Consider the following 11,587-nt stretch of genomic DNA (forward strand, 5'->3'; position numbering starts at 1 on the left):
CAGTGTAAAATCTGGCATGCCTCTGAGTAGAGGAACCCCCCTTAGGTAAAGCTTCACATGTCCTTGAGTTTAGATTGCATAGGGCACGCTGCTATACAGGATACCTGCATTGAGTATGGGACCGCCCTGATGCTTGTCGTCTTGCATCAGATAAAAATGTAGGATAAATGTCGGATAAAAATGTAGGACATTGCCCCTGTGCTGCGTTTTTGGGAATACTTTTGATCACTATTAACTACAGGCGTTTTATCTCTCTGATTTAAAATCCTTTGGTCTAGCAGCAAATAATGAATATATGTTATTTTATTTTACACTGGTCTCATCTCTACTCCATTGCTATGCAAGTTTTAAAAAAAGCATGAGTCATGCATGTCTTTCTTCCAGAGTGCCGCAGCACACACGCGCACACATGCACACGCACTTCGGTGCAGCAGCGCATCCCGCGCCTCACTGCAGTGAAAAACGTCCCATCCACCTACAGCACACACGCATTGCGTCTCCGCTAGTTATTTTTTAACTCCCATCAACACCAACGCGTTAGGAGTAGCTGTACGCGCCTTATCGACATTATAAATCAGAAAATAAATAAAGGAATAACCTTCTTGTTCGAACCAGAGGAGGTAAGACAGAATACACACTTTAATGCGGCATGCTTTGTGAGATGGTCTAACTGGGACATGACGTAGCACGTTCCTGTCTTATGTAGCCCAAATTAGCAGGTGTATGGTTAAACTTACAATATCCTACCCTTATTTATCTAATTTGACGACCACAGAACATTGCAGATATCTATCGGTTTTCTGACTAAAGCTTTATGTCAAATATTTGTGAAGAAAATAATCTATAGTATGGTGATTAGCTCGTCCTCACATGGGTTAAAGTTGTGTGATGATGGCGTAGTACAGGGGTTGGAGAATTGCCAAAATCGACTGCGGTCCTGATGTTGCTCTTTTTTTCACCAGCGGCAGACGTCTCAATTTACCTCCCTCTGAAATATTTTGAAGTTAATTGGAATGCAAACATGATATTGATTCATGTTCACGAAGAGTTCTTGATCATTTACGTCATATATTTATGTTATTTTTTAAATGTAATTGAGAGCCTGCATGTTCAAGATCACAATGACCTGTAATTACCTGTTGTTCCCAGAGTTCATAATAACCTTTGTCAAGACAAATTTCAGGTTTTGCCCACTAATGCGTATGCATATTTGTTCAAACCGAAGATGGTGTGTTTACAACCAATGTCAATGAAGTATCCCAAATTCCTCATATTATCCTGCAAAAAGATTTCCTGCAGTTTCATTTTAGTTGTCTTTATTATTGCTGGGTTCCTTAAAAAACATACATTTTCCCCTCCTCATAACTCTTCATCTTTGTATACTCCTCCAGTAATTTACTGCAGCTTTCATTCATTGCCTTGTCTATAATTTTCTCAGTTCATTACTGTTTATCTATGCCATTTTGTGTAGCTTTTCTGCATCTAAAGCCTTGTCAGCCTTGACAACATGGGCCTCAAAAGCCAGGACCCCCTGCCTCCCACTGGCAACCTCACCTCAGGACAAGTGGGCTCCTTCCAGAAGGTGGAGCCTAAAACCTTGGGGGTGAGTGACATCTTCACACATAGGCATTTTTTTTAAACCTTTTATTTAACTAGGTAAGTCAGTTAAGAACAAATTCTTATTTACAATAACGGCCTACCAAAACGCAAAAGCCCTCCTGTGGGGATGGGGGCTGGGATTAAAAATATAGGACAAAACACACATCACGACAAGAGAGACAACACAACACTACATAAAGAGAGACCTAAGACGACAACATAGCATGGCAGCAACACATGACAACACAGCATGGTAGCAACACAATATGACAATGACATGGTAGCAACACAACATGGTAACAGCACAAAACAGGGTACAAACGTTGTTGGGCACAGACAACAGCTCAAAGGGCAAGAAGGTAGAGACAGGAATACATCACGCAAAGCAGCCACAACTGTCAGTAAGAGTGTCCATGATTGAGTCTTTAAATGAAGAGATTGAGATAAAACTGTCCAGTTTGAGTGTTTGTTGCAGCTCGTTCCAGTCGCTAGCTGCAGCGAACTGAAAAGACGAGCGACCCAGGGATGTGTGTGCTTTGGGGACCTTTAACAGAATGTGACTGGCAGAACGGGTGTTGTATGTGGAGGATGAGGGCTGCAGTAGATATCTCAGATAGGGGGGAGTGAGGCCTAAGAGAGTTTTATAAATAAGCATCAACCAGTGGGTCTTGCGACAGGGATATACAGAGATGACCAGTTTACAGAGGAGTATAGAGTGCAGTGATGTGTCCAATAAGGAGCATTGGTGGAAAATCTGATGGCCAAATGGTACAGAACATCTAGCCGCTCGAGAGCACCCTTACCTGCCGATCTATAAATGATGTCTCCGTATTCTAGCATGGGTAGGATGGTAATCTGAATCAGGGTTAGTTTGGCAGCTGGGGTGAAAGAGGAGTGAATACGATAGAGGAAACCAAGTCTACATTTAACTTTAGCCTGCAGCTTTGATATGTGCTGAGAGAAAGACAGTGTATTGTCTAGCCATACTCCCAAGTGCTTGTATGAGGTGACTACCTCAAGCTCTAAACCCTCAGGAGGTAGTAATCACACCTGTTGGGAGAGGGTCATTCTTCTTACCAAACCACATGACCTTTGTTTTGGAGGTGTTCAGAACAAGGTTAAGGGCAGAGAACTTGTTGAACACTAAGAAAGCTTTGTTGTAGAGCGTTTAAAACAAATTCCGGGGAGGGGCCAGTTGAGTATAAGACTGTATCATCTGCATATAAATGGATGAGAGAGCTTCCTACTGCCTGAGCTATGTTGTTGATGTAAATTGAGAATACTGTGGAGCCTAGGATCGAGCCTTGGGGTACACCCTTGGTGACAGGCAGCGGCTGAGAGCAGATGTTCTGACTTAAAACGCTGTACTCTTTGAAAGAGGTAGTTAGCAAACCAGGCCAAAGACCCCTCAGAGACACCAATACTCCAATCATCCATACAGATGGTTGTGATACACTATAAGGATATGATATGAATCAATAACAGCTTAAATTCTGTGCTGTAAAATAAAGCATAATCACGTTACCTTATAATATAATGATAATGTATTCATTTAGGAGACTTATATTCCCATGCCTGAATCAAACCCATAACTGGGTCTTGTTCAGTAGGCACCAAATGAAACAGGGAAAAAATGAACCAGAGAGTGATTCCTGGACTTAATAACGAAGGCTCAATTCCGTTTTCGAATTTCAAAATGTTTTGCTACGGTGTGTCCTACTGAACACAACTATGGGGTTACCAAACACTATGCTGTAGATGAGCCATCGAACCACATAATGTCCTTTTAATGGTACTGATGAGTGTTCTTAATGTATTGTCCCAGGCCGTCCAGATCATCATCGGGTGTCTTGTCCTCTGCCTGAGTGCCTCTGTGTTGCAGCTCCACGAGATCCACTTCACTGGTGATGTCGCTGTCCTTTTGATCGTTGTCTTACAGGTGAGTGAGCCATTGCTGACCCCAACCAAAGATCTACAATTAGATGTCCCTACCCCCAATTCTAATCTTAACCATTAGGGCAATATAATCAATCCCAACCCTATATCAGTTAGTAAGGGCAACTTCTACCTACTCCAGATGACACGTACCAGTCAGAATTTACTGGCCAAGTATCAACTATTACAACAGCGCCCTCTACATTGGCAGTGTGTCTTTAGGCCAGATCGGGCCAACCTTCCTGCAGGCTTTCTCTTCAACCCTGATCCAGCACACTTGAATAGGCTTACAGCCCTACAATGGCAATTTTCTAGAATATATAATTTATTTTGTTGAATCAGTTATTCTAATCTCTGTATAGGTGTGTAATCTGACCTATGAGTCATGTGTCTTATTCTGTTATGGGTGTACTCCCACAGCTCATCCTGTCTGGTTCGGTCCTTGTCCACGCGGGCAGGAAGCCTTCTCTCTTTTGGGTGGGTATAATGCAATTGGCGCGCATTCAGCTGGTTACATTTTTTGCTGCATTTTTCAACAGTATGTACCGAACAACACATTATCCCGAAATGCTGCATACCATTCTTGGAGGTATGTTTACTCCTGTTGTGGCAGAGTGTGACCACTGATCTTTGTGAGTGATGTAGGCGATTATAAGAAATCACATAAACCCCAAAAAACAAAATTTCAATGTATAATATTTTCTGTCAATCTGGGTGTATTCAGTGTAGTGGTGTACTCTCTCCCCAGGTGAAATGTACCCTGGTGCTGCACTTGATTAGTGCTGCCTTCTCCACGGCTGCTCTGGGCCTGATGTCCAAACACCTGCCTTACCGCCAGGACTCCTACCACTGTGAACACTGCCGGAGACTGGAGCTGCATGCCGTGGTAACCAGTCATTCTAACAGTATACCTTGACTTATTACATCAATTTGCATATAAACAATTATTACATACACTATCGTTCAAAGGTTTGGGCTCACTTAGAAATGTCCTTGTTTTTGAAAGAAAAGCTCATTTTTTTGTCCATTAAAATAACATAAAATTTATCAGAAATAGAGTGTAGACATTGTTAATGTTGTAAATGACTATTGTAGCTGGAAATTGCAGATTTTTAATGGAATATCTACATAGGCTTACAGAGGCCCATTATCAGCAACCATCACTCCTGTGTTCCAATGGCACGTTGTCTTAGCTAATCCAAGTTTATCATATTTAAAGGCTAATTGATCATTAGAAAACTATTTTGCAAATATGTTAGCACAGCTGAAAACTGTTGTTCTGATTAAAGAAGCAATAAAACTGGCCTTCTTTAGAATAGTTGAGTATCTGGAGTGATGGTTGCTGATAATGAGCCTCTGTAAGCCTATGTAGATATTCCATTAAAAATCAGCCGTTTTCAGCAACAATAATCATTTACAACATTAACAATGTCTGCACTGTATTTCTGATCAATTTTATGTTTTTTTTTTAATGGACAAAAAATGTGCTTTTCTTTCAATAACAAGAACATTTCTAATTGACCCCAAACTTTTGAACGTTAGTGTACATTTGCATATAAAAAAAATTACATACATTTGCAAATTGCATAACATTATTTAAAAAAAAGTGTCTAAAAGAATGACATAATTTTAAAAAGAAACAATAAAGTGCAGGCTGAATTTTGATATAGTCATCATGGTTTAGTCAACCTTCTCGGTCATCTTGATTGAGTAGCTGACCATGTCACACATTCTCCCACTTGAGAGTTCATGTGGTAAAAAGACATACAATGAGAGTCACAATGTAAAATTCCCCAACTCATTTGCTGAATTTCATATAATTTGAAGTTAGTTCTTTGTGGAAAATGTGTTCACAATTAATTTATTCTGACAAATGTTTTGAAAGATTGTTACCGTTGTTGTTTGAATACATTTGTATCAGTTGTTGATATGCATTTTCTGAAACAATGTTTGCTCAGGACTAGGGTTGCAGAATTCCTGGAACTTTAATAAATTCCCTGGTTTTTCAGACACCTGGTTGGAGGATTCCGGATATCCTGCCTGTTCCCTCCTGATTCTGGGATCCTCCAACCGGGATTTCAGAAAAAACTCTGAATTTGTTGGAAGTACATTTCAATTTTTATAGAGAGCAAAAGGATTGTTGCATCCAACAATAGCCTATACAAAAAATCTATTGTCTTTTGTGTAAGTATTAGTGTAATGTCTTCACTCAAGGCGGTATTCTGACATGAGATCAGCACGCTTAACTTAAATGAGCAAAGATTAATGTGTAAATCTGTGTTGCGCACACTTATCTGCTCAAGATATTATACACTGAGTGTACAAAACATTAAGAACATTAAGGTTTTTCCATGACAGACTGACCAGGTGAATCTAGGTGAAAGCTATAATCCCTTATTGATGTCACCTTTTAAATCTACAAGGTGTCAAAAGTGTTCCACAGGGATGCTGGCCCATGTTGACTCCAATTCTTCCCACAGTTGTGTCAAGTTGGCTGGGTGTCCTGTTTGGTGTTAGACCGTTCTTGATACACATGGGAAACAGTTGAGCATTAAATATCCAGCAGCTTTGCAGTTCTTGACACAACCCGGTGCACCTGGCACCTACTACCATACCCCGTTCAAAGGCACTTAAATCTTTGTTGTTCTGAGGGCAAAGGGGCTGGGGCGTGCAAGTCAATATTAGGAAGGTGTTCCTAATGTTTGGTATAGTCAGTGTATATTTTCCTTTGCCATGTGCTGCTAGTTAAAAGCAACGTGTGGCCTATATACAGTGCATCTGATTAAAGCAAAGATTTTCCGTAAAATAAGCATTAAAAACATTAGTTGATTAATTGGTTCAGCACAGCACCCAGCTTCAAACCATTCAGTAATGACGGAGAGGATCAGTTACATGGTTTTCATGAGTATTTCATCTACACAAATATTTTTTTTGTTTTGAGTTAGGCACTCCAATCTCCACCAAGAAATACTGGCAGACATGCATACCTTTATTTCGGCCACCAAGTGGATTTGTTTAATGGCCTATATTTCAACATTGCTCCCATTACACATGATTTATGAACACTTTATCAAAACATATGAATATACAAAAAAAACATCCCACAACAACTTTAAATCTGTCAATTAAGTGTGCAGGCTTTTCTTTTTCTATCACATCACATATTAGTAGTAGATATCAGTACCACAACAAAAATACTTGTCTAAATGTCATTATTGTTTAAACAAAACAGCAAATTAAAGCAATCATTGATGAAACATGTAATTAGTGTTTTGGGGTTTGGTATTACCCAGAATGATTAAAAACGACCTTTAAAAAAAATTCAGCAAAGGAGTTTTGGATTTTGATTATTGTGGCAAGGCTTTGACCAATTTTAACAACATTGTTCTAAACTGTAAAAAGGCTCCAATGGAACAATTTGGCCTAAACTATTTATGGTGGGAGCTATGTCAAAATGGGGTCATGCATCAAAGTCTTTGACCCACTTTATTCTGTCTGCATAGGAGGTAGCATACATACATATTCTACTATGCTAACACAACTGCTCAAACTTAGTCCTCATATAGAACAGTACGAAACCTGTGTGGGATCTAGAATTGAATGTAAATGACATTTCTATTTTTGATGACACTATTAAGGTTTTAATTGATGATACAGTCAATCATCCATTGTATTTTTGTCATATTTTAAAGTAAAAATATGTAAGAACATATGAAGAGTTGCTGTTTGTAGAATAGAAACACACCACTATGAGTATCTTATCTAGGTTAATGTAGTTTCAAGGGAAAGTGTAATTGTTCTTCAAAATGGAACATGTCTTTCTTTGTGTTTACTGTTTACTGCAGCAACATTGTTTCAGGAAATGCACTGGGCTGATCGAAATGAAATGTAAAGTAAGTAGTTGACCACTATTGTAGATATGTTCTGGTCAATGCTAACACTTGGTAGGTAGCAGTATTTCTGCCTTGCTCATATAGTTACTATAACAAAACATTACCCGAAAAGGTATTGCAGCAAAAGTTTTAAAAACATCTTACCCAATCGTATGTTTAGATAGGTATTAGTTGTTATACATTTTTTCACTTTCATGTGATTGATTATATGGCTATTCAAAAGGCCTAGTTTGACATCTGTTTGTATTATCTTGCTAAATTAATTAATTAATAAGATCTGACATTATAGTTAGCTTTTTGGACAATGTTTTTTATCCTGCAATTGCATTCATTTCATGCTGTATGGAATTTATTGATGCTACTGTAATATCAAGCATTTTTCTCTGGACCACAATACGACTGTCCATCCCGCATGTCTTTCTTCACCTGTCTCTCTCCCGCCTGGGTGGTTTCTTATAGCTCCTGATTGACGGCATCATAGGTACTCTGGTTATCTTCCTTATTCTGGAGCTGCTCATCTGCATCACAGCGATGCTGTTTGGCCTCAGTGTGCTGGCCTCTAGTGGTGGAATGCAGGTGAACCCACATAATAACAGAACACATGGGGAAGGGCATTCTAAAAGGCTCCAAGCACCATTTTACATGTGCAGCGCTGCCCGGGCATTGCGATTTAAAAACTGTAACAATTTAGAACACTGCAGGTGGTGTTTGCTGCATGTGAAAATGTTTTTCAATCAATTTATTTTATATGGGCTCGATTCAGACTTAGGAAATGTTTGCCTTTCCTGCGCTTCTCAGTATTTGGTATTCAGACTTACTTTACGCAGATGCGCAACAAGCTCTTTGAGAGTGGCTCCCTTATGCGCACTGAATACATTTAATTAAACTGCTGAAAACCCTCCCACTTGCTGGCCAACTGATTTCCTCATGGACTTTTCATTCAATGGGGTTTTCAGTTATCTAAAGCCATCCCTTTAAATACGGTGCACCTTTAATTCAAATTTTCTCGACAGTCACTATAATATATTGAGAGAACGGGTTCAGAATATTAAGGATCAATGAAAGAAAGCCATACAATTATAGGCCTATGCATATCTCAGTTTTAGCACCAATTGGTAAATTGAAAAAGTATCCGATCTGTACATTATTAAGGGTTAGGAACATATTTAGGGATCTGCCTACTTCTTTAAAAAACTGGTTTGGAGAGCCTTTACTGACAAAATATATTGGTGAATAAAAAATACAGTGGTTTGATTATCCTGAAAGTTGCCATTCAGTTGTTCAATCCATTAAATATTGGAAGAGGAGAAAACTATAACAATAAGGGTATGCGTACCTTGCGGGCACTGGTCAGAATACATGTGGAGAGAAGTCGGATCTGAATTTCCCCATATGTGCATAAATAATTGCCACCTTCTTAAGGACTTTGTTGTATGGGAAGTTTTAAGACATTTTACTTCAAGGTTTGTGAGTTCTTTCAGTGCAAATTGTGCCTGTTTTAAGAAAACAAAAATGATACCCTTCATGTATAAAAAAGAATGGCAGGGTGAACCCTCTATTACATATAGGTACTGAACATCACAAGTTCATGTCTTGTTCTCCCTTTAACTTCTTTCTTGCTCTCTCTCTCTAGTCATCCAGTGGAACTCAGCGCCCAGCCTACCCCCAGACTCGCCCCCCGGCAGGTCCCCCTGCTGTGCAGGCTGCAGCATCTCAGGTAGGGCCTAGCTAGCCCGAAGGGGTTAGCCTACTATATAGTGCCAGCCTATAATGGCTTATCCATTTAGCACTGTTGGCTACCATTTACTCTTGAGGTCTGATTACCTTGATGTGTTCGAGTAATAGATTCTTCTAATGTCAAACATTACATGTCAATATAATAACTGTCTCTTTCTCAGTCTTTCTCTCTCTGCCTCTCTCCTTGAGCAGGTGGCCGTTGTTGTCACTGAACCCGATTCCGACCAGGTAGAGGAGGTCTCCACTCCCCCCACTGACCCACAGGTGGAGCCCATCGAGGCGGCTGAGCCTTAAACCAAACCTCCTTCATCCTCCACTCCAGCCACTTGCGCCGGATTATATGCGCAACAGTGTAGGTCTTAATCTGAATTCCAAATCGAGCCCTGGACACTTCTATAGATCTGAAACGATTAGATAGGTGGTGGAAATTCCACCCAGCTTACCTGAAGACAAGTTGAAGCATTTGGCCTACATACTGTTCAAACCTTTCATATCCTTTCAGATCTACAGGAATGCCAAGGGGTATAGGGGCTAGGGGTTAATTGGGAATTCAGCTTTTTAAGGAGATGGTGTGGTGACTAGCAGGTCAAATTTCCATGAATGACATATAACTGTTTTGCCGTAAATGAAGGCACTCAAACCTGTATTGCCTCAGTAATTATTAAGCTATATAATGGGAAGAAAATGTCAATTGTTACCAATGTTATTCATTTTGAGGATGTTTGCAAAGCTACGAGACTATGATTATAAGTATTATCGTGGATGCAGAAAGTGAAGGATGAACATATAGGACAGGGGTTCTACATCCCTGAAGAGGGTATGCAGGCCTTTGTTCTAGCCCAACACTAACACAGCAGTTTCAAATAATCAACTAATCAAGGTCTTAGTTTCTAACACGGTCACTGCATGGATTGGAGGATTCTAGGGACTAACTGAAGCTAATGTAAAATTGTAAGTAGGTATACTTTCATTGCTTCTTTTGTTGTGTTTTGGTGGCATCACACTTTTTGAGACCAAATAATACAAGCCTTTATCACTACCGTGTCATAATACTGTATAGTGATGTATTCAGGATGCTTCTTGCTTTACATAATATGATTCTGTTCATTGTTTTTAGTCTAGTTTTGCACATTCATGTATTTTAAAGTGAATGATATCACAGCTCTAATCACTTACCAAGCTAACCAACCAATGCTGGTAATGTACTGTAGTGCTCATTGAGAGGATTGTATCATGTTAGAATATAGAATAGTTGTAGATGAACACTGATGAACACATTAGCAAAAAGCAAGCAAATACTGTTACATGCCACATCAACACACAGAATACGTAATTGATCCCTACCATAGCCTAACCTTTTCCGTGTGTGTTATGATTCCATCGTAAGAAACCTGACTTGTATGGCATTTGTTTGAATATCTACTTTTTTTATTTGTTTATTTATTACTTGTTTTTTTTATTGAACAATTTGCTCTAACAAAGCAAAAGAGTCTCTTGCGTATGCTCTAATATTCCAGATATACTAAAATACTCAAACAGTAAGAATATTCTGGACTGCCCTTAAAATAATAAAATGTATGTCCATTTGACATTTTAACCAAAAGCTAACTGACATTGTAGTACTCATTTTTGTGTCATTCCAGCCCTTGTTGACCACTGAACAAACTTTTGCAGTTCTTCCTTTTGCGACATTACAGCACTTGTCGACCACCCTCCACCTCTTTTCATTGTGAAGAAAAAGTCACTGCTGTTACTGTAATATTTGTGCATGGTCCACTGATGCCCTGTCCTCACAAGAGGGCAGCATTGGTGAATGTGTTGATGTTCTAAAGGTCTGGTTTGCTGTTTATTTACAATGTGTTTGACTGTGCTATTGATATGGGTATTTCTGTTAACATGCAATAAAGTAAGTCTTTCAGAGCCAACTTTTTATTTAGTTATATCATTTTTTTCAGAGGGGGGGTTACAGGTACAAAAACAATCAAAGAAATACATACAAAAATAACCCAAACCCATTCACACCCTCAGTCCACCTCTGTCCGCACACACCTGCCCTCCCCATCAAGAAACCATGTAAGAAACTTTAAAATGGTTAATTATCCAGCAAACCAGTTACATTGGATCATATGCAATAGACACTGGTACTGTTTACTACAGTGCTTTCAGAAACTATTCCTACCCCTTCTTAATCCAAATGTTGTTGTGTTGTAGCCTGAATTCAAAATGAATTACAAAAAAAAGAACCCATCTACACATATTACCCCACTTCTTTTATGTATTGAAAATAAAATACAGAAATATATAATTTACATAAGCATTCACACCCCTATGTCAATACTCTATAGACCACCTTTGGCAGCGATTACAGCTGTGAGTCTAAGAGCTTAACACACCTGGATTGTGCAACATTTGCCTTTTATTGT

At 39.2% G+C, this 11,587-nt stretch overlaps 1 protein-coding gene across 2 annotated transcripts; it reads left to right on the forward strand.

The window, feature by feature from the left end:
• The first annotated feature begins 414 nt into the window (after positions 1–414).
• On the forward strand, positions 415–11,089 carry LOC106570203 (uncharacterized). Of its 2 annotated transcripts, XM_014142282.2 has the most exons (9): positions 415–620; positions 1,472–1,603; positions 3,425–3,538; positions 3,955–4,011; positions 4,283–4,420; positions 7,380–7,427; positions 7,887–8,003; positions 9,061–9,144; positions 9,357–11,089. In XM_014142282.2, exons 2-9 carry the CDS (start codon positions 1,508–1,510, stop codon positions 9,456–9,458), a joined length of 756 nt encoding a protein of 251 aa, XP_013997757.1. In that variant the 5' UTR covers positions 415–620; positions 1,472–1,507; the 3' UTR covers positions 9,459–11,089. The 2 variants fall into 2 exon arrangements, with proteins under 2 accessions (XP_013997757.1, XP_013997759.1); XM_014142284.2 differs by lacking the exon at positions 7,380–7,427.
• The last annotated feature ends 498 nt before the right edge of the window (positions 11,090–11,587 follow it).

This window comes from Salmo salar, chromosome ssa14 (genome assembly GCF_905237065.1).
Source record: "Salmo salar chromosome ssa14, Ssal_v3.1, whole genome shotgun sequence".
Classification (NCBI taxonomy): Eukaryota; Metazoa; Chordata; class Actinopteri; order Salmoniformes; family Salmonidae; genus Salmo; species Salmo salar.